Source organism: Corvus hawaiiensis, chromosome 6 (genome assembly GCF_020740725.1).
Source record: "Corvus hawaiiensis isolate bCorHaw1 chromosome 6, bCorHaw1.pri.cur, whole genome shotgun sequence".
Taxonomy (NCBI): domain Eukaryota; kingdom Metazoa; phylum Chordata; class Aves; order Passeriformes; family Corvidae; genus Corvus; species Corvus hawaiiensis.
Genome location: NC_063218.1, coordinates 52856628 through 52876690, shown reverse-complemented (window position 1 = coordinate 52876690; position 20063 = coordinate 52856628). Strand labels below are relative to the sequence as shown.

The window sequence follows — 20063 nt, the reverse complement described above, 5'->3', positions numbered from 1 at the left end:
CCCGAAGTGAAATAAGGTAGCCAAGCAGTTTCAGCATGATAGGAAATACAAAAATGAAAAAATGAAAACATAGTTAAAGGTGATAAAACCAGATTTAGTTACGATCCTTGTTAACACTTTCATTTTCACTTGGGGATGGGGGAACCATAATCGAGGAGTGGAACAGGAAGGGTCTGAGCAGTCGGTGTTCTGTAAGTCCACTCTCCCTGCTGGTGCCGAGTAGAAGAGTTACCCCACAGCAGTTACAAGTTAGACCCATTTGCTGTCACTTTTGATTGACTTTTGGTATATGCTAGAGACTGACGGTGTGCTTCCTTTAGGTAACAAGATGAAGTTCCTTCACAAGAAGAACTAGCTCCTTCCTGCTGAAACACCAGCCCAAAGACTGTTTAATGGCACTGCGCGAGACACCTGCAGCGTTCCAGAGTGCGGAGAGGGAGGAGAGCGGAGCGAGCTGAGGGCAGCTCCAGGCGGTGACTGATGCTGTCAGACAGTGTGCCATGTGATGGCTCCTCCATGTACTTGGGTAGAGTTTGTACATAATGTGCTGTAAGCTTTTGTAACTGATTTTGTAATGAGCGAGAAAACTGTGGTAAATATTTGTATATTCCTGAGAATAACAGGTGCTTGTTTTTTTCTTTAGTATGAGTTGAGTTATGCTTGGTGCAAAAATGAGTAGCTGATAATGTGCAGCTGACTGTCTCAGCAGAACCACTGACTTCAAGGGATGTTTGATGCCTGAACACTGCGGGGTGAATGAGCTTGGGTACGTGGGAGAGGTTGTACGCACGGGGCCGCCCTGGTGCGGCACAGGCGCTTGTCTGTTTGTTTGTTTCCTTCTAATTAATTTTAAAAGAGAAATACAAAGTAACTTGATAATAAGGTACTTGGTTCACATTGCAAAACCTCCACTAGGTTTGAACTCTGGTCAGTAAACTCCTTGTAACCCATTCTGCACTAAGACTGCTAAGCCTGGGGAGATCTCAGCTCTCTGACATGCAAGCTGCAGCGAGTAGGTACAGTACAGCCTTTCCTAATGTATGTATGTATGGATCCTAATAAACTCTGTAAATAGACCTGTTTGTTTATATTCATTGCACACCTCTGCAGTTCCTCATGTGGAGCAGGTACAAACCCAGCAACTTGCCTGTGATTTTTAAATGAATTTCTAATTAAAATGTAAAGTGGTTATTACGAACCTGTCTTTTGGTAGGTTTGCTATTTCATGGCATGTAGTTTGGGTTTTCTTCAATGTTTTTCACTGGGGCTAAGACAAGGCATTTTATATGCCTTTTCAAAAAATTTTATCCAACAGAAGCATCTATTAAAACACTTTTTTCATGTGTTAGCAGCGAATAATTTTATCATATCACAGATACTGCTCTTGAGCTATAGTATTTTCAGGTTGGCTTTGTGTTGTGCATGGTGCTCAAGTGTCACATTCATCCTTGATCTGGAAACAGAACTCCTGTTGAGGTTCTGTAAGTTTTCCCATAGTCTGAAGAAGAAAATATAAAATGCTTCAATATGTTGCAAGTCTGACAGATAATAAAAATTAGCTAAAGCCGCTTACCTTTAAAGGAAACCCACCACGCTTTGTGTTTCGGCATTCGCAGCGATTGCTGTAGTTAGATCGACTTTGAGGCTTGCGCAATTCCTAACCTGACAGTGGTTCTGGTTTGCTATCAGCCTCATAGAGCAAATTTGAGGGGCTATTCACTAAAAAGGTGAAGTCGTTTCCTTTTTCAATTATCTCCCTCACACTCGAAAATACACAAAAGCTTTTTAAATGCGCATGAAACGTCTGTAAAATACCAGGTGCTTTTGATTCAGGGGAAATGTCATCACAACTGGTAACTCCCATTAGTTTTACTCTCTAATGTCACTTGTATAGGTGGCTTCTGGCCTTTTTATAAACAACAGCTGCTAGTAAATGTAGGGGGACATACTTACTCCTCTGAAGAAAATGATGGATAAAACTATCAGGATGTTCTGTGGAATTACTGCAAAGGCAAGACAAAGCCATGGAATGCTGATGTACAATAATGTGGCACTGTAAAACCCATCTCCTGTGCCAAAGCTGTTTTCCTCCATTTGCAATTTAAAAATTTAGGGAGAAAGCTTTTAAACATTGTATTATCCATCAACATGTTCCCGCTTTTGTAATGTGAATCAGAGGATACTACTAGACAAGGTGAGATCATGTCCCAAAAAGACTGTAGGTGCCTCCTTGATCCTCACACTGCAGCTGTATAAAACAGCCCTTGTGTTACCTTGGAGGTCTGTGTCTGAAAGGATCAGATGAACAAAAACCAAGGAGTGCATTATTTTCCCTACTAAATTCGTTGTTAAAACTAATGGTGTTCCTGAGCATGGAACACTGTAAGTGCACCAGGGAAATCCTGAAGAAAAATAAATCCAGTGCAGAGGCCTGTGTTTAAAATTGCTAAAGTTTTGTTTAAAATCTTAACAGTACAAAATCCATTAAAAAAACCCCTAGGAACCAAGCTTAAGAAACAGTAACACTCCAGGAATTCACATTCCAGTGTGGCAAATAATTGTGTTTAAGGACGTAGTTTTCATTTTCCCATTGTTACGGATGTTTAATAAAGTGACCAAACTTGCAAGTGTTCCTAAATTCTGGTCCAAATGCTGCTTTTCCGCGGCGGGAACAGGCGCAGAGCTGTGCCCGGCTGTGGGCGGAGCACGCACCGCCCCTCAGAGCTCCGGCCTGTCCTTCCCGCCTCAGCGAAGCCTCGCGAGATCTCGGCCCCGCCCGCCCGCCCCCGCGCCTTTGCCCGCTCTCGCGAGAGCCGCGCCCTTTCTCTCTTTCGCGCACGCCGACAAGATGGTGGGAGCTGCGTCCGGGCCGGGAGGGGATGGGATGGAATGGGACGGGATCGGGACCCCGCGGCCGCCGTGCCTCGCTCCCGCGGCGGGACGGGCCTGCGGAGTAGCGGAGGGTGGTGGGGAGGCGCGTCTCCGAGCCCGCGGCGGGCGGGAGCGGTGCGGGGAGGCCGGTCCGCCATGGCGCCCGGGTGCGCGGGCCCCGGGGCGGGCGCGGGGTTCTCCTGCCGCTCGCTGCCCCCCTCACTCACGGCTGCTCTCCCCATTCCCCGCAGCCTTCCAGGCTAAGGAAGACCCGGAAACTGAGAGGTCACGTCAGCCACGGCCACGGCCGCGTGGGTGAGTGGAGAGGCGGCCGCGGGTGCGCTTGGGCGGCGCGGCCCTGCCGGGGCTTCCCCGGCACTGAGGGGATGCTGCTACCCTTCCTGGATCCCAGAAAAATGGGGCTGTGGCTGCAGGGGCCCGCCCGCATTGTGCGAGGTAGTGCTGAAGGCCGCAGCCTGCGGGGGCAGCTGCCAGGTGATGGCCTGATCGAGCCTTGCACGTTTTAGACTCCCTGGATTTGTAACTTAAGCAGTGCTCAGCCGATCAGTACTGGATATGCGACATCTTAAACTTACAGAGCAGTGCAGTCTCCCTTTTTAACTCTGTTCATTCCTACCTTGTCACACGACAAGATAGAATAGCTAGTTTAATTAGTTTAAATTGGTATTGAAAGTATCTCTAAGTATTATATGTAATATTAATGTAACAAAATTTTTCTTCTTAGGCAAACACAGGAAGCATCCTGGAGGACGTGGTAATGCTGGTGGTTTGCACCATCACAGGATTAACTTTGATAAATAGTAAGCTAACGTTCTAAATATATACTAGCAACATGTATGCTCCTGAAGTAGAAGCAACTAACTTTTATATGTGAATAAACAAGTTTTCTTGCAATCCTACATTTTTTCTTTTAATGGGAAGTGTGGCATTATAGCTCCTCATGTCCCCACTTACCCTAAAATCAAAGGCCTTTTCACTTGGAATGTTGGAGTTCAGTGCAGATTTAGGTAAAGTTGGCCAAATTTGCCCGTTACAGTGTGTTCCCTGCTTAACAGTGCTCACACAGCAAATTCAGAATGCAGTGTTGAATCCAAACTGCATCCTGTTATCTGCATCCTGTAAAGGTGAGGGATGTTCTCTGATTTCCGAGACTATAGAGTCACATCTGGGCACTGCCTGTGGTCCTGGTGTGCTGGAGTCCTCGGACAGGAACCACTAATCTCTATTCACTGGCTGTGCCATTCCTGGCTCAGTCAGTCACCGGGTTAGTGACAGCTGTGCCAGAACTCCCCAGGCAGGGCAGGCGTCGCTGGGCTCACGGAGTTGGGGCTTCTCTGGAAATACACAGTCACCAGTGAGGGGGATTGAGTTGTGAGTTCAAGGGAGAAGAAGCACTTGGAGTAATTTTTCCTTGGTTTGGATACTAATTGTTACTGCACCTAAGTCCTACATACATTGATATGGAAAAAGGTATAATGTGACACTTGGATTACTTCGATCATGTAAGATGCTTGTTCCAGTGTCAGTTTGTAGTTCTGCTTGTTCAGGATGAATTAAAAATGTGATGTAATGTGGAATGTGTTTCTTCCACAGTCACCCTGGTTACTTTGGAAAAGTGGGCATGAGACACTATCACTTAAAGAGAAACCAGAAGTTCTGTCCCACTGTCAACCTGGACAAGCTGTGGACACTGGTCAGTGAGCAGACGAGGCTCAACTACGCCAAGAACGAGGCCGGACTTGCCCCGGTCATTGATGTTGTGCGCTCGGTGAGTTCCTGCTCGGACTCAGCCCTGGCATTCCTGCTCTCCATGAGTGCCTGAGCTTTGCCTGTCCCACTGGGGAAATGCTGAACTGCAGATAAGCTCCAGTGCTTTAGTTCTCCATAGAGGTTCTTGAGACAGATCTCTTGGGCTGTAAGTAGTTAGAGAGGCACTTAGGCTGTTACATTTTTTCCTGTAAGAACTTCTTCTCCTATTGGTGTGTGTTTGTGGACAGGCACTGCCCTCCTTTGGGTAGGTGGTGAAAGATGGCTCGTTTGCAATGTTCCTGAAGGCATGTACAGAACTTGACATTGTGTGAGACCAGTTCTGCCCCTTGTCCACCCTCGAGACTAGAGTCACATCTCCACATGTGTGGTTGTCTTGGTGTGCTATAGTTCTCGGACAGAAACATCTGATCCATATTCACTGGCTGTGATGTCCTGTGTCTCAGCCAGCCACCGAATCAGGGACACTGCTCTGCCAAGTGCTGATGTTCTGCCTCCCAAATCAAACACCTGCCTTGGCCACTTGGGCCCCACTTCTCACCAGCAGTGACTTCAGCAGCTGTTGTGTTAATGGTCATGTGTCGTGATTGTCCTTTTATGTAATGAATTGACTGGATGAGGTTATGGTGATCATGGTTTTGTTTTTAACTGGTGTGTGCTTATAGACAGGCCTGAATGTCGGAGCCTGCAAGCTGATTACGAACACTGAACTTGTTCTTTAAATCTTTCTAGGGCTACTACAAAGTGCTGGGCAAGGGGAAGCTGCCCAAGCAGCCTGTCATTGTGAAAGCAAAGTTCTTCAGTAGAAGAGCAGAGGAGAAGATCAAAGAAGTTGGTGGTGCCTGTGTGCTTGTGGCATAAAAGTTTTTGTTTTATTCAAATCTTTTGAATAAACACAATGCATAAAGTGAGCTGATTTATAGAAGTTTGGGTTGTTCTGATTTTTCTTTCCTGACGTGTCCAGACACTGTTCACACTTCAGTCTTACCTGGTCAGTTATTTCTGGCAGTTTTTTATCAGTGGTTTCACTGCTTCTCACTTCACTGTGAACTCGCCTGACTGCAGTGTTTGGTACCTTCATTGTTTCATCTTTACAGCGTTGCAGAATAGGTTCTGTATTTGTGCTGCTCTTTTGTTGGTGATCCTCTCTACAGCTCTCTGCAAAAAGGTGACTTGGGGGTTCTTGTACCCTAAAGTGGCATCCAGGGGAAGTCTGGGGGGATGGTGCCCTGGCCTGTGGGAATGGAGCAGCAGGAGTGAGGATAAAGAAATGCAGTGCAGCAATGCAAAGTGGTAGGAGTCTACCAGAAATGCTGTGTGAAAGAGACTTGGCATGGGAATTGTACCAGTGAGCTTTTGGCATAGCAGAAAACTCTAGTCCTGTTTCCACCAAGGTGGGATATAGGAGGGGAGGAAGGGGAGATCCCTGGGTGCAGTGAGGGACAGACGGGAAGAGCTGAAATAGGTTTGAGGAAACAATTTAGGGTTTCTACTTTGTTACTGCTGCAATCTGTGCCCTCTGAGCTGGATACAAAAATCCTGCAGTTCCCTGGTGTGGGATAGAGCTGGTGCCAGCTATCCTCAAGCTTCCTTAAGGTGGCAAAGCAGTGGCACAGCTCTAGAGCAGCTGTGTATGAAGTTCTGATGTATTGGGTTTAACATGACTACCTAAAATGATCCCTGCTTGGTTGTAACATCAAACTAGGACTTCTGGTGTCTGCAAGGCTTTTTGGCCCTTCATGCCAAAGCAGGGTTTAATGGTAAAAAAATCAAATAACTAAAGCCAGTGGTTTAGTTATTAACTGGTTCTCAAGTGTCAGACCAAAAGCTTATAAACACTGTCACTTAATTTATGTTTGCTGCTTTACTGTTGATAGTTGCAAATTACCTTCTACTGTGTGTGATAGAATCCTAGTTAATCAACTTCTAACCTAGTGTTTGGCAATAATTTAATTTAGAGGGCTTTTAGGGTGAGGTTGATGTGCATTCCATTTATAAAAGAGTTCATCTTAGCCCGTGGTACTGCTTCCTGTGAACAGCTCTGACATAAATGAGCAGTTCGTTCCAAAATGCAGAGGTAAGGATATGGGAACTCTCCCTGGCTGCTGGAACTGCTGTTGCCTAGTATGTGATGCTGGGTGTCGCTCCATCCACCACCACTCTCTGGGCCCAGCCATCCATCCAGTTCTTTTAGTGAACAGTGCACCCCTCCAAGCCATGAGCAGCCAGTTTCTCCAGGAGAATGTGGGAAATGGTGTCAAAGGCTTTCCTGAAGTCCAGGCAGGCAGACAGCAGCGACAGCCTTTCCCCCATCCACGAAGTGGGTCACCTGGTCATAGAAGGAGATCAGGTTGGTCAAGCAGGACCTGCCTTTCACAAGCCCACAGTGACTGGGTCTGATGCCCTGGTTATTGCACTAGTGCCACTTGATGGTGCTCAAGATGATCTGCACCATGACCTTCCCCAGCACGAAGGTCAGGCCTGTAATTCCCTGGATTCTCTTTCCAGGCCTTCTTGTAGCTCATTACATACATCAGCCTTCTCCTCCTCCGACTGCCTGCCTACTGCTTTGCACACATGCCTCAGAACAAAATTTTAAACACATTTTTTTCACTCTTATTCTTTCCCTTCCTGCCAAAAAAATTCGACACGTCTTTGTACATTGTTCAAAAGGCATACACTGAAATTCACAGTAACCTGTTGCTGCTCAGCCAGCCCCAGATTTGGCTTTTAAGGTGACAGAGCATTTCCCAGTATCAGGCTTTGTTTGCACTGATTCTCTGTGCATGGATGCTTTGGGCTGTGGTTTCTCTGTGTCAACAATGTGGTAGTTTCAGACCTCAACTTCCTACTGCAGAAATCACATGTTTTTGTAGGTGCTACTTTGTCTTCTTAGTAACAGGAGCTGCAAGAAATGACAGAGATGGAGTGAGCTGGGACACTGTGCTGCTCTAGTGACGTTTGCCTTTGATAGGTGGTCGATGAAGATGCACTGTGAAAAGTAAGCTCGTGTAATAGGCACTGATATGATGTTAGTTAAACCACAGGCCCAGCTGGCACAGCTCATTTCCAAAGGGACCTCTGGTTTTGGAATTAGAATATGAAGTTTTAGTGGTAGGTTTGAATTTATCTAAGTAATTTGTCAGTCACGATGGTGGACATCTACCTAGTTGAATGGGTGTGAAATAGGATGCAGACTTCAACATAGGGTCCATTTTTTCCTCTAAAGTATTTTAAATACCAATGACTTCAGGATACAACACTTAACAAAACTACTGGTTGTTAATTTCTGAGGCATCATTTTTTTGTGTTGCAGAATAAAAGCCCAAACCCAGAGCCACTTACTAACCATTTCCACTGGAATCTAGCAGAAGACAGAATCCCTCAGGAGAACAGATAGCCCTAAGGTTAGAGCTGCTGCTCTTCTGTGCTGTGGAAATCTGGAGATTGCAGCTTCAGTTACATCCTGCTGGTAGCGGGGCCACCATGCCAGGGCAATTGGCAGCTACGTGGGACTCTGGTCCCAGGAGGTTGGATCAGCTGGAAGAGTGACTCCAGAGGAAATGAGGCTTTATTTGCTTTTTCTCCTCTGATACACTTGCAGGAGTTTCCCTTTGCAGTCTGTATCTGATCAACATCTCTCACAATCTCAGAACTGAGGATGAAATATGAACTGCAAAATTCTTAGTTGACCTTGGGGAGCTTAGGCTGGTGGGAGGAACACTGGGAAGCTCAGGTCTGGTCTATAATCTGATCTGTGGCCATCTTGATAATCAAAATTTGATTACTGCAAAGTGCATTTTCTATAAAGATTGTCAGCAGATGCTGTACATTTTTCAAGGCAGCTTTCTAACATGCATTGCTGAAATGATGGATGTATGGGTATTATTTTCTTTACCTGAAAACTGTAAAATATTTGAGTGAAATTGTAAAGGCAGTCAGAGAATCTCGTCATTTTAATTGCACAGTTTCAGTGCTTCTAGCAGGAAATGTACAGCATGTGACAGTTCAGTTTTGTAAGTAGATCAATAGAACAGATTAGTTCAGTTTTTACAGAAGTTGCTAGTATTAGAGATATAGTGGGATCATGGTTTGTAAACCTTAAACCACACTTTCCTGCACAACAATCTGCAAAGATATTCTCCTCTGTAAAGCAGGTATGTGATTTCCAGCTGCAAGAAGCTTCTTTTTTCACGGGGGCTAAATGAATGTTGTTTGTTTGATCGTGCATCCCGTGTTGCCCTCTGGTTTGTGCTTGAGTGATCAAGTGTTTTGTGAACTGCAGGGCTTGTCATGAGCCATTTTGTGACTCTTCGTGTTTTCGGGGCCAGACTTCAGCCAGCAGGAATGGAAACCCTGGATCTGCTGAGGAATTGTTTGGTGTGCAAGTGGGACCTGCGGAGGAGGGACCCCAGAATGCTGCCCTGCCTCCATTCCTTCTGTAAGGACTGCCTTCCAGATTTGGTTCAAGGATACAGCTGTATTCCCACTGAGTATGAAGTTCTCTATGAAGGTAATATTTAAAAATCTCTGGCTTGTGCTCTTTCCAATACAGTATTATAAAAAGAGATGGATTAAGAAGTAATTTTTGAGGCCTATTCTTCTACAGCACTACTTTAAATTGATAAACTAGGAGTCAAGGTTTGTGTGAGCAGAGAGTGGGTTGGGAACCAGCCACCTTCATTATGTTTTTCATCCAACAGCAGCGTTTTGAAGAGAAATGACACAGGGAACATTTTAACATTTTTCAGAATGGGCTGAATGTTTCACTTGCCAAGTTGAAATGATGAATATTTGATTTTCTTAGCTTAATAAATGAATAAATGCTACAAGATAGCTTTCAGACCACATCTTTTTTGCAATCTTTTTGACATGCTGGACTTCTGGTCTATGGTTGTAGTGATAGTTTTGTTCTTCCTTCACCCCCTCCTTCAGTGCCTCCCCAACAACAACACAAAAACATCCAATTCTTTTTTTCTAACAGAGGTAATAATAGTTATTAGAATATGTGTATTCTGGTGCACTGAAACTCTTCCTTTTATCTCGTTGTGAATGTTGTTTCTCTCTACCTGAGTTAGCTTGTGGCTAACTCACCCTAACAAGCTGAGTAAACTAGTGAGGGTGAGAAGCACTTCTGGCTGTGCCTTTTGAAATCCTGAAATTATCTGTTCTGTTTCTGGTAGTGATATTCATAGAAAAAGTGTAACTTTTTTTGGAGTAAAACCTAGATGACAGAATATAGTAATTTTTACTAAATGAGTCTTAATTGCCGTGAGGAAGCATTCCAGACTCATTACTAATTTATACAAGGAGCAAAGGCATATTGATAACTTCTAGTTTCACAGGCTTTGAACTTCAGTTGAGTGAGAGGCAGCATTTATTATCTCTTCCACTGCAGATTTTAGAAATGTGTAGGAAGAGAAGGTACCTTCCCTGAGGTGCTGGTGATCAGAATTGATGAGATGACATAAACTAGACTAGTTCAGGTTTGAGAACAAATGGAATCAGGGTTAAGAGGTGGCTGTTGAAAGGCTAGGAAAACACAAAAGCTAAAGGAAAAGTCAAAGGAAAAAGGCTGTTCATGTGTAGGGTACAGACAGAGAAAGATACGAAGGTAGGAGAAGGAGAGAAGGAGAGTGAGGCAGTAATTTCTAGTAATGTCTCCTTAAAAATTTTAATGCTCATTCATAGTAGGCCTAAAGTCTGAGGGATGTCTGTAATAAAACACTGCTGAAACAAGCACTCCATTAGTTTTTATGCATCTGCATTTGACATCTCAGCCATTCCTCTCCTCCTTCTTTCTGCTTACTAAGTGGAAAAGTGAATTTCTACCACTTGCTGATCTCGGATGAAGTGCAGCTAGAGGTTCTCATGAGTTGTTCAAATATTGGATATTTCTATAAGCTGGATCAGGAATTGTTTGTCTGTAGCAAAATGGAATAAATACTAGTTTATTTCTGTGTTCCTGAAGTTTCTCTGTTTACTTCTTCATTCTTGTGTAGATAGGGAGCTTCTGTGGGAAAGAGCAAGACTAGAGAAAGAAATAATGAGCAGTGATAACCCAGTAAATGAAGTGAGACAGCAGGTGCAGAGACTCAGTTAATCTAGGAGCAAGGGAAGCAGCAAAACCAAAACATCTGTGTCTCTTAATTAAGTCAGTGACTGAAACTGCAGCCACCATAGGTCAGGCAGGATGAATTTGTGAACTCTTTTGATGGCACGGTGTTAAATGTTTGTCTTATCTGCACTGGTTGCTGAATTACAGGCACTACAATTCCAACTCAGTTTTCAGTGTTATCTTTAAGTTTGATCAGATGTAGGTGCCAGTGATAAACTGTAAGTGCAAGTGCTAAGCCATTTTAGCTGAGTAAATTCAAACTATTGCCTGTAAGCAAAATGGGTTCCTTACTCACTAGGAATTCCTCAAGCAAGATGTAAGGGTGGGAGAAATGAATGTATTTGCAAGTGAAGTCATTCTGTGACATTTGTCACAGGAGTATTTGAATGTGCAGGTTTCTGTATGCTTTACTACAAGTAATACTCTGCTAACATAAAGCTCTTTTCTAGTTTATTGTTTTGTACTGAAATTGCTGAAAAGCTGGAGGTAAGCGGTCCTGACATTTGATGGGTGTTGGTCTTGGAACTTTTATTCCTGTGTGTTTAAGGTGACTCATGAATGAAAGCCCTGAGACAGCAGCCAGAGCTCCTATGGAAAAGCTGCACAGACATCAGAATTTATTCATAGCTGTGAGAACTGAGAGTCTGGGAGTAATTTGAGTGGAAAAAGAAAGTTATCTTTGTGAGTTTGGCTCCTACATATGTTTTTTCTATGAAGGGAAATTTAAGATTCTCAAGCCTTTCTTTCCTATTTTTTATTTTTTTTTTTTTTATTCTTTGCAGGCCAGTGTTGCTTTCCTATTTTTATTCTTTCTCTTCCTGTAACAGAGAATCCACATTCTCCTGCTTTGCAGATCTGCATGTTATGTGCTTCCAGTCTGTTTACTGCATGGGAAAGAATAATTTTGAAAAGAGGGCTTGAGTAAGAAAAAGAAAACATTCTTACATCTCTTGAGATGGAAATGTCTCAGATGAGGACTTTCCCAGGCTCCTACCTGTGTGAATTGCTACTCGTGGTACAATGTTGGCTCTTGCATGCTGCCTTGGCTTCTCGGGTCTGGCTCTTTCTCATGAAGTTCTAAATACATGCAAAACCAGATTCATCCAGGTTCCTGTGCTTATCCCTCCTCCCTGAGGTGGAGGTGGATGCCAAAATAAATTGTCCCACTTCTGCAAATCTTCCTTTCTGTAAGATGTTAAATGATATAAATTGATTTAGTACTTTAAATATCACCAACACATTAATTCCAAAAGTAGTCAAATGAGGACTAGTGGAGATGCATTGTTGTGAGAAGTTTATGTTTTTGCAAGACTGTCTCAGCTAAAGGGTTTGTTGGTTTTTTTTTTTCCCCCTTAAAAGAAAAGAAAAAATCACATGTAATTGCTGCTCAATCACAGTTAAGACCCCTGAGAACAAGGTAGATCAGAAAAGATGAGCTGAAACATCTTGCAGATTTCTGCTAACTGATATAAGCCCTGGTATTCTTAACATTTTGTGACCAAATTGGGTAATTAGTCTAACTTGTAAAGTAAAATGTTATTAGTAGTTTGTAAATTGCTTTGTGAAGTGGTGGATTTAATTGTGTTATGTTTTTGTATTGAACTTGCATGCTGAGCTATTACTTTCTGCAATTTCATTTAAAAAATGTTCTTTGCCCTTCTGTACTTCTTGAGGTTGGATAACAGAAATCCTGGAAATTGGCTGCATAATTTCTACCCATATTCTCTGCATAAATCAAAAACTATCCATGCTTGTGTTGTGTTAACTTAATGCCAGGAAATAGACTAGGGATAGGTATTAGAAAACTGCAAACAGGTTGGGTAAAACCAAGAGAAAACTAGACTTGTAAAGAGAGCAAATGTGCCTTCAACTACTGACAGATGTCCACTTGCTGTATTTTATTACTTCCTGCTGAAGTTTTCCTCAGCTTGTATGGTAGGTGTATATATCTAACTCTGGATCCCTAATTGTGAATACTTATTAGTGAGGTACATCCCAAAGTCAGCAAGGTGTTGGTCAGAGATATCCTCAGGGGGGTTTATTTCAGGAAAAGGATGGAGCTCTAGTACTCCTTTGGCCATAGGCTCTTTTTCAGTATGAAGTTTTGGCATAGGAAGTGTGGTGCACTGGCTTCAGGAGACTCCAGGTGTCAACACACAGTGCCTTAGCTTGTATTCAGCCTGTATTTAAATAATAAAAAAATAAACAGGCAAACAAAAAATACCTACAGAGTTCTTTAAACCACAGTTTAGTTTACGGGGAGGCAGTTTGGCTGCATTGGTACAGCTGTGGTATCTCCAGGATACCCAATAACCCTTTTGAGCTTTGATGCACTCTTACAAGGCAAGTGCTGCAATGCAATGGTCTATTAATTCTGAAGAGCACCCTTTTGCTTTATTTAGAGCCACTTAGCACCAAGTGCATGTTTTATTTCTAAAAAGGGAAGTAGAAAGGTTATTTTAAAGAGAGAAACTGTTCATAATGTATATATTTAGTCAACTTAAAATGGGTTTAAAGTTAGTCAGCCCTTTGCACTGTGGTGTTTGGCTGCCAGATCCAAAAGGCAAGTGAAACAATGAGGGGTTTAGTTATATAAATATGAAACTGTAGAGTGGGAAGTTGTCTTCAGAGCTGTTTCCTATAACCTCTAATTGGGTCTCCAAGGAAGTGTAAATTATGCCTGCAGCTGGAGCTGTAGTTAATGCTCTCTGAGAATAATTATTCTGATGGTTGGTGGAGGAAAAAGAGCAGAGGAATAGGTGCAACATGTGGACAGCAAGTATGAATGTAGTGTGTGTGGTAGCTCCACTGTTTGTTTCTTTATGCTAATCGATTCTCATAATAATAATAAGTAAATTATCTGCATTGATTTATTTCTGAGGCAGTCAGCTTGAGGGCTCTTTCTGTTTAAACCTGACCAGACTGGAAGACCTTGAACAAAACTGTGAGCTGTGGCTTTTCATGTACTTGGTGTCTGTGGGTGGGGGAGAGGTTACAGCTGGCACTTTGGAGATGATTTCTGTAAATGATCTGTAGCTCTGTCACTTACGAATTAGATTGCTGCAGTATAAGTGGTGTCAAATCCTTGGAAGCGCTCAGAAATTCTAGTTCTCTCTTTATTTCTGCTTTTACAAAGGGACACGCTGTCTGAGTGCTATTATTGCTGGGTCCAATGCAGTGTGGCAGCTTCCATTAACAGAAAAAGTGCTGTGGGATGTGAGAGATCCGGCCTGTGGGGAGCTGGGGCTTGAACAGGATAAGGCAGAACCTTGTTGTTTTCCTGAAGGCTGATTTTGGATATCCCAGGTGTGGAGTTGGAGTATCCAGACTGGGCTTCTGTGTCTGACTAATGGATCCACTGCCTCTGAAATTCCATTTTTTTCCCCCAACCCTCTGTTGAGTTACTCTTGCTGATGGGAGTGTGAAACTGGAAATAAACATGGTGGCTGCTGAAAAAGGGCTGCAAACTAATTCAGCAAAGTAAACATCTGCTGCTGGAACTTTTCAGGACTCAGAGGTGCCTGTACATGTGTGTGTGGCTGTGTTTATAGCCACACACAGAGTTACACATCTCTTTTCCAGTGCTGGTGCCTTTTGTGGTGGTGTTCAGATGCACAAGCCTGCTGGGATGGAAGTTACAGGAGCAGTGGGGCCCTGGAAGGATGTAGGTGTAGGACTGTTCCTCCACATCCCTCACGTGGTGACACTTTGTAGGAGTCTGTTCAATACCATGTGGTCTCCAGTGATTCTTCAGTACTTGCTGATAACTCAAATACTCTGGGAATATCTTATATGTGGTTTAACCTGCATATAATTCTGAAATAGGGCTTTATTCTGTGCAACACAATGAAACTGGGCTTAAATCCAACATTAGGACCATTGCTAGCCTTTCTAAATTCGTGGTCGTCTCTTTAGCAGTGAAATGGGATGTCACAAATAACAATTTCAAGTGCTAAACAGCAGGAGGCATTGAACTTCTAAAAGATAGTTTATGCAAATGTTCCTGCCTCCTTCCTACCGATTTAATTTCCATGCAAAAATAGAATGTGTCAACATCTCTGTCAGCTTTTTGCTACTTCTAGGGGTTTTGATATCAATAATGGCCTCCCTTTAGGCATCCTGACTGTACCATAGCTGAATTTGGCTCCTGATCTCTTAATATGTAAACTGTTGTTTGGGTCCTGTAATTCCTGGTTGAGTTGCTGTTTAGCTCCAGAAATTGCATCATTCTCATATGTACAAACAGTGAGTCTCCAGGGCTTCTGACTACTCTTGCCTTCACCCCCAGTGCTCTAATAATGATATATTTAAATGAGCTGTCTGCAAAGTACAGGTTCTTAGATTAACAGTGTTGTTTGGAGGCAGTGGTAAGGTGGGAAGGCAAGAAAAATATTTAGGGAATGGTCTTGCAAAAACTACTGTGGGAGTGAATGGCATTGTAAGACCTGCTGCTACCTGGATCTGGAAAAGCTCCACTCTTTCCTTCTGCTCCAGCCTTTTCTGAGGATTGAGAGAAGACCCAGGCAAGAAAGGAAGTAGGACGCTGCCGTTCATTTTGACTATGAGATTTTTATCTGGGAAAAATACAACCAAGGCAAGCTTTCTGAGGCCTGAATGAATCCTAGAGGCAAGGGCAAGAAAGAAGGCAAGAGGAAAAAACCTCTGCACCTTGTAGTGGCTCAGCACATCTTTCTTCCCTGCTGATTTGCCAGCATTCCTGGCCAAAGAAGAGGGAGCAGCCCCAGGTAGCCTGTAAGAAGTGGAGTGACTGCAGCCTGTGCCACGGCACTGCCTGATTCCAGGGAATTCCTGTGTGTGCAGTCCTTGCCACCCACCTGTCCCCCCAAACAGGTGACTCTCTGGGCACCTCTCTAGCTCTTTATCCAGAGCCCAGGTAAGGGGTTTCCAGGAAAATGTGCCTTACTGGTGGTTTGCACTCTGAGCATGAGCACAGCGTGATGCTGCTTGTGGCTGTTTGTAAATATGTGTGTAAGGTTTGCTTAATTTCAGGTTAATTGCTCCACAAACCGTTTTGGAGTGTATTTATTAAGCCAAGCTAACTTTTGATTCTTTGGGGACTTCCTATTGAAAAAGGTTGGGCATTTCCAGAGAGCACAGGTTTTTATTAAGTGGAAAAGGTATCAAATCAGCCCAATTAGCTGAACAAGTGTGATCTCCAAAGCCACCATGCTCAGGTAATCCCTCTTTTAGCAAGATAAAAATTTGTCTCCTGTGTTTTTAATAAAGTTTTAGATACAGAATTCACTATTAGGTGTTTTTGATTAGCCCACCTATGAGTAGGAAATGACTTCCAATACTCTCTTACTGTGGTGTCCCCATTATTTTTCCTATTAACTGCTCTTTTAAAAAACTTAAAAAAATTTTTTTTAATTAAGCCGATGACTCTGCATGTCTTATGTTCATCTCAAGGGAGTTTTAGATTTAAAATAATTATAATTTACAGTTCTTTGTATAGTTAAGACACACTGTGACATTTACACAATCAAAGCTGTACTTGGTGGTCTGTGGTAGTCAGCCTAAAACAAAGTTCTGACCCGTGCAGCTTGCTCCATTTGTGTCTCTGGAAAAACACTCATTTTAGTAGCATAACTTGGATCTAAAACCTGGGAGAAAATTCTGCTGTGCCATCCAGGGCATCGCTTTTAGATATCTCTTAATATTAATCAGCAGTAATGGCATTTACCTACAAACTGTTGATTGCATTTCTCAATATATATAAGGGAGGCTTTTGTACAGAACTGAAATCCAAGCATGATTTGTGTTTTCTAAGTGTGAAAATTATCAAAGATTTCTCTGAGTTTTTTTTTTTTAATTTAAAACCACTATAAATGTTATCTTGCTCATTATCAAATGAATGCATTCTAATTACACTGTCCTCTATACTTCACTGGTTTGTAACAAGCTAGTAGAATTTAAAGCTCACATGAATGTGCCTGAGGCCAAAAAGCATTCCATGAAGTATCATTCCATTGGTATAATTTGATTTAACATTCTGCACTAACAGAACAGTGTTGGAACATAATAAAATAGTAACTTCAATAGTAACTTTTTTTACCCTGTGTAGTGTGCCAGTAGAAGTTGTCCTTGCTGTGACAAAGCCCCGTGCCTTTGTTTCCCAGTAAGCAGCTGTTCCCAGAAATGTTTTCTGTGTGCTCACCCATATGGCTCATAAATGAGAGAGTACCTGTGAGAGTCATGGGTTTCTTACTTCAGAAAATAACCTGTTGGCTATTTCCCTTTTGGTCAATTTTCAGAGTATTATGTAGCCTCAGTATGGAGGTTTTCTCTCAGTGTTAGCCTGATCAAGAACTGGCAATGCTGTTGAGGGAGAAAGAAACTGATTCCAGGTCTCCAGGGGCTCATGGCGACTCTGTGAAGTCAGGAGCTGGTTTCCTATTGACTGCACTGGGAATTAGAGCATGTCCCATGAGACTTATTTGAGAAGCTGCTTGCAGAGTAGGTATCTTGCTTATCAATCAGAATGGGTCTGTCTTTTTATTCCAACTGTGTCACTTTGTACAGGGAAACTTGAAAAGTGTTTCAGCTCCCAGGAATTAGCACTGCAATTCACCAGTGCTTGCAGTAAGCACCATTTACAAAGAGTAGGAGGCACTGTCAGTGTAACACAGCTTGTCTGACCTCCTGCTGCTTTTACACATCTCCTGAGGACAGAGCTGCTAGCAGGCGCCTAAAAGTCTCACACACTGTAATTTGGGAAAGCATGGAGAGATTTCAGTGCCACCAATATAAAAGAATTGTGTTGTGCTAGGGTATAGTGTGTGAAAATGTGATTAGCTACAAAAATTTTAAGTAATTCAGATGCTTTTTCAGGTGCAGTCCTTATATGAAGGATGCAAAGTAGAGGAACTGGCTAAAAGACTTCCTCAGCTTTCTGCCATCTTGAGCATCTTTATCAGATAATTTTTTAGCATCTTTGTAACTCCTGCCGGCGAACACTCTTAAACAAGGCTCAGCTTACATGCCTAATGAGCAGAGCATTGGAAATTGCTTGTGTTGCCCTTTTCCCTGGGGTGACTCATGGCTGAGCAGCACAGCCACCTGTGGGTACAGCCTGTTCCTTCTCATGTCTGCTTAACACTCAGGGTTGTGTGAAATGCACAGTTAAATGAATAGTTTAGGCAGATCATGGTCTGCTACTTGGGCCCCCAAATCACAGTTCTGTTGTAAATGCAACCTTGAAAAATAGAAAACAATTATGCTTTTGCTTTTTTATAAGATTAGGGCTAAAGAAGATCTAAACCTCATGGAAGTGGTTCTTAGTAAGAACCTTCAAAGGAGATGTACCAGAACTCAGAGTTTCTTCGAAACATTTGTGAATGGAAGTGAATCTGTTCAGACATCTGAGTGAGTGCTTTTGTCACAAGTGGAAATGTAGGAATATTTTGGGGTCTGTGTGTCCCTGTCAATGTAAAATGCTGCTGGTACAGTTACAGCAGCCCAGGTCTGAAACTGGGAGACATTTGGAATTAGCATTTTCCCTCTGCAGGAGTCATGTCCCAAGGGACAGTTAATACCAAGAACCTGGAAAACATGAGAGTCTCTGATAATGGTGTAATGTGAAGAGTAATAGACAACTTAAGGTTTAATTAACTTATAGGCCACTCTCCATGTGCAAAAATAATTTTGAGTTAAGGAAAAAAAGCACATTGAACAGTAGAATGTTGTCATTGATCTTGCTTTAAAACCTTGCTTTAAGTGAGTTTAAACTAGTTAGTCATAGAAAATACTTTGTTAGTTATCATAAATAGATGACTTGGCAAGGTGAGCACTGAAATTCTGTTCTTGACAGAATGGAAAAAACTTGGATTAAAAAAAAAGACACACCTCGATAAGGTGAAATAGACTGACACACCACCACCCTCTCTAAGGGACTGTTTTCACATCTACAGTAGTTTGCAGGAATGTGGCCAGAAACATGCAGTGTCCTTTCACAAAAAACCCCAAACCAACACACTGGAGCTTCTAGCCAAATATAATAGAGCTGCTAGCCCAAAAAAGTCAAGGAATGAAATAGCAGAGGTGCAAAAATGCAGGTGTTCAGGTATGGACAGCTGCTTGAACTCTTGGTTCTCACCCAGTTGTGCTCAGTAGTTAACGAAGGTGGAGCTGGGTTTTGCTGCTCACTTTGCTTTGCTTTAGGGGTGATCTTATTTTGCCACCTCTGGATTTACTATAATAATTTTCCCTATGAAACTTTTTTTATCTTTTGTCTTTTTTCTGACTCATTGCTTCTGCTAGCAGCATGTTACTCCCTTGTCACTTCACTTGGATTGCAGTCTGCACTGTGAAACTGGTATTAAGGAGTGTGTGTTTTATGCTTGGATGCACCCCTGGTGGGTAAAGCTGGTCTAGAACTGTAGAAAATCTCAGAAAGCACAAGTAGATCTGTAACAAGGGGATACAGTTTAAAGTGCAGCTCAGTTTTAATCATTTCTAAGCCAGGTGAGAATTTGGACATGCAGATATTATCAATAAACACCGAAATAAGTCCACTGAAAGATGGTGTTTTTCTAGGAATTGTGTTGCTTTTCTTTTCTTTTCTATGTATTGAATTAGGCCTAGCCACTTAGGGCTTGAAGAATGGCTTAGTTTCCTGGAACTGCCCATGTGATTTGAAAAAGCCACAAGACTGAAGTGTGATTTCTATCATTTCCGGGTTCGCATGGCTGGTGTGCATTGCTTTATTTGTGGTGGTTTTCTTTTTCCTTTTTTTTTTTTTAAAATTCAGGTATCCTTTCCTGCCCTGTGTGCAAACAGACCTGCTTTGCAAAGGATGTAGTTGAGAATTTCTTCCTCAAGGACTTTCCCATTGGTGATTCAGCTATGGCAAAGGTAGGTGAAAGCCACCAAGTTGTGGGTTGTTGAAACACTGCCAGATGAACACTGGAAACAGACCAAATCTCATTTTGAACATCAGCTTCTCTTATAGTTTGCTTGTGCAGCACTGTAATCACTTCATTACTAGAGGTGGACATACTGCCTTCATAGTAATTTTAAAACTTTAGTTGAAGAATGAGTTTTCCTCTCTGTATTTTAAACAGTCCATTAAAAATATTGATACTAATGTATCTGTGATGATTAACATATTAGGAAGGTACTGAATGTCTTGGATTCCTCATTGTCCCCTCTCTGCTCTCAACACAAAGTAAACAATCCCAGAATTGTCAGGATTAGAAGGGATCTTTGGAGATCATTCGGTCAAACTCCCCCACCAAGGCAGGGTCACCTGGAGCAGTGACACGGG

At 42.6% G+C, this 20063-nt stretch overlaps 3 protein-coding genes and 2 non-coding genes across 10 annotated transcripts in view; all 5 read left to right on the top strand.

The window, feature by feature from the left end:
* DENND2B (DENN domain containing 2B) overlaps positions 1-1076 on the top strand; it is a 155246-nt gene extending 154170 nt beyond the window's left edge. For all 5 annotated transcript variants that reach the window (XM_048308377.1, XM_048308376.1, XM_048308379.1 and 2 more), the window contains one exon: positions 321-1076. In XM_048308377.1, coding sequence (XP_048164334.1) covers positions 321-355 — 35 coding nt within the window. In that variant the 3' untranslated portion in view covers positions 356-1076. The remainder of the gene's footprint in view (positions 1-320) is intronic.
* A 1508-nt stretch (positions 1077-2584) lies between these two features.
* RPL27A (ribosomal protein L27a) lies at positions 2585-5584 on the top strand. Its single transcript, XM_048308382.1, has 5 exons — positions 2585-2851; positions 3123-3186; positions 3617-3692; positions 4486-4660; positions 5392-5584. The coding sequence occupies exons 1-5, from the start codon at positions 2600-2602 to the stop codon at positions 5518-5520; spliced, it is 696 nt and encodes a 231-aa protein (XP_048164339.1). The 5' UTR covers positions 2585-2599; the 3' UTR covers positions 5521-5584.
* On the top strand, positions 4037-4169 carry LOC125328232. The gene has a single exon (XR_007204614.1). It is a non-coding gene; the product is annotated as a small nucleolar RNA SNORA3/SNORA45 family (small nucleolar RNA).
* LOC125328233 lies at positions 4998-5129 on the top strand. The gene has a single exon (XR_007204615.1). It is a non-coding gene; the product is annotated as a small nucleolar RNA SNORA3/SNORA45 family (small nucleolar RNA).
* A 97-nt stretch (positions 5585-5681) lies between the features above and the next one.
* Positions 5682-20063, top strand: part of TRIM66 (tripartite motif containing 66) — a 49896-nt gene continuing 35514 nt past the window's right edge. Inside the window, exons 1-3 of one of the 2 annotated variants that reach the window (XM_048308375.1) lie at positions 5682-8066; positions 8991-9172; positions 19548-19651. In XM_048308375.1, the coding sequence (XP_048164332.1) occupies positions 9007-9172; positions 19548-19651 (270 nt within the window). In that variant the 5' untranslated portion in view covers positions 5682-8066; positions 8991-9006. Of the gene's footprint in view, positions 9173-19547; positions 19652-20063 lie in introns of both variants that reach the window. The other variant, XM_048308374.1, reaches the window with a different exon arrangement.

Coding starts and splice junctions, on each gene's coding strand:
- RPL27A (XM_048308382.1), top strand. CDS start 2,600: ATGTTTAATAAAGTGACCAAACTTGCAAGTGTTCCTAAATTCTGGTCC. Junction 2,852..3,122: donor TCGCGCACGCCGACAAGATG/GTGGGAGCTGCG, acceptor CATTCCCCGCAG/CCTTCCAGGCTAAGGAAGAC. Junction 3,187..3,616: donor CCACGGCCACGGCCGCGTGG/GTGAGTGGAGAG, acceptor TTTTCTTCTTAG/GCAAACACAGGAAGCATCCT.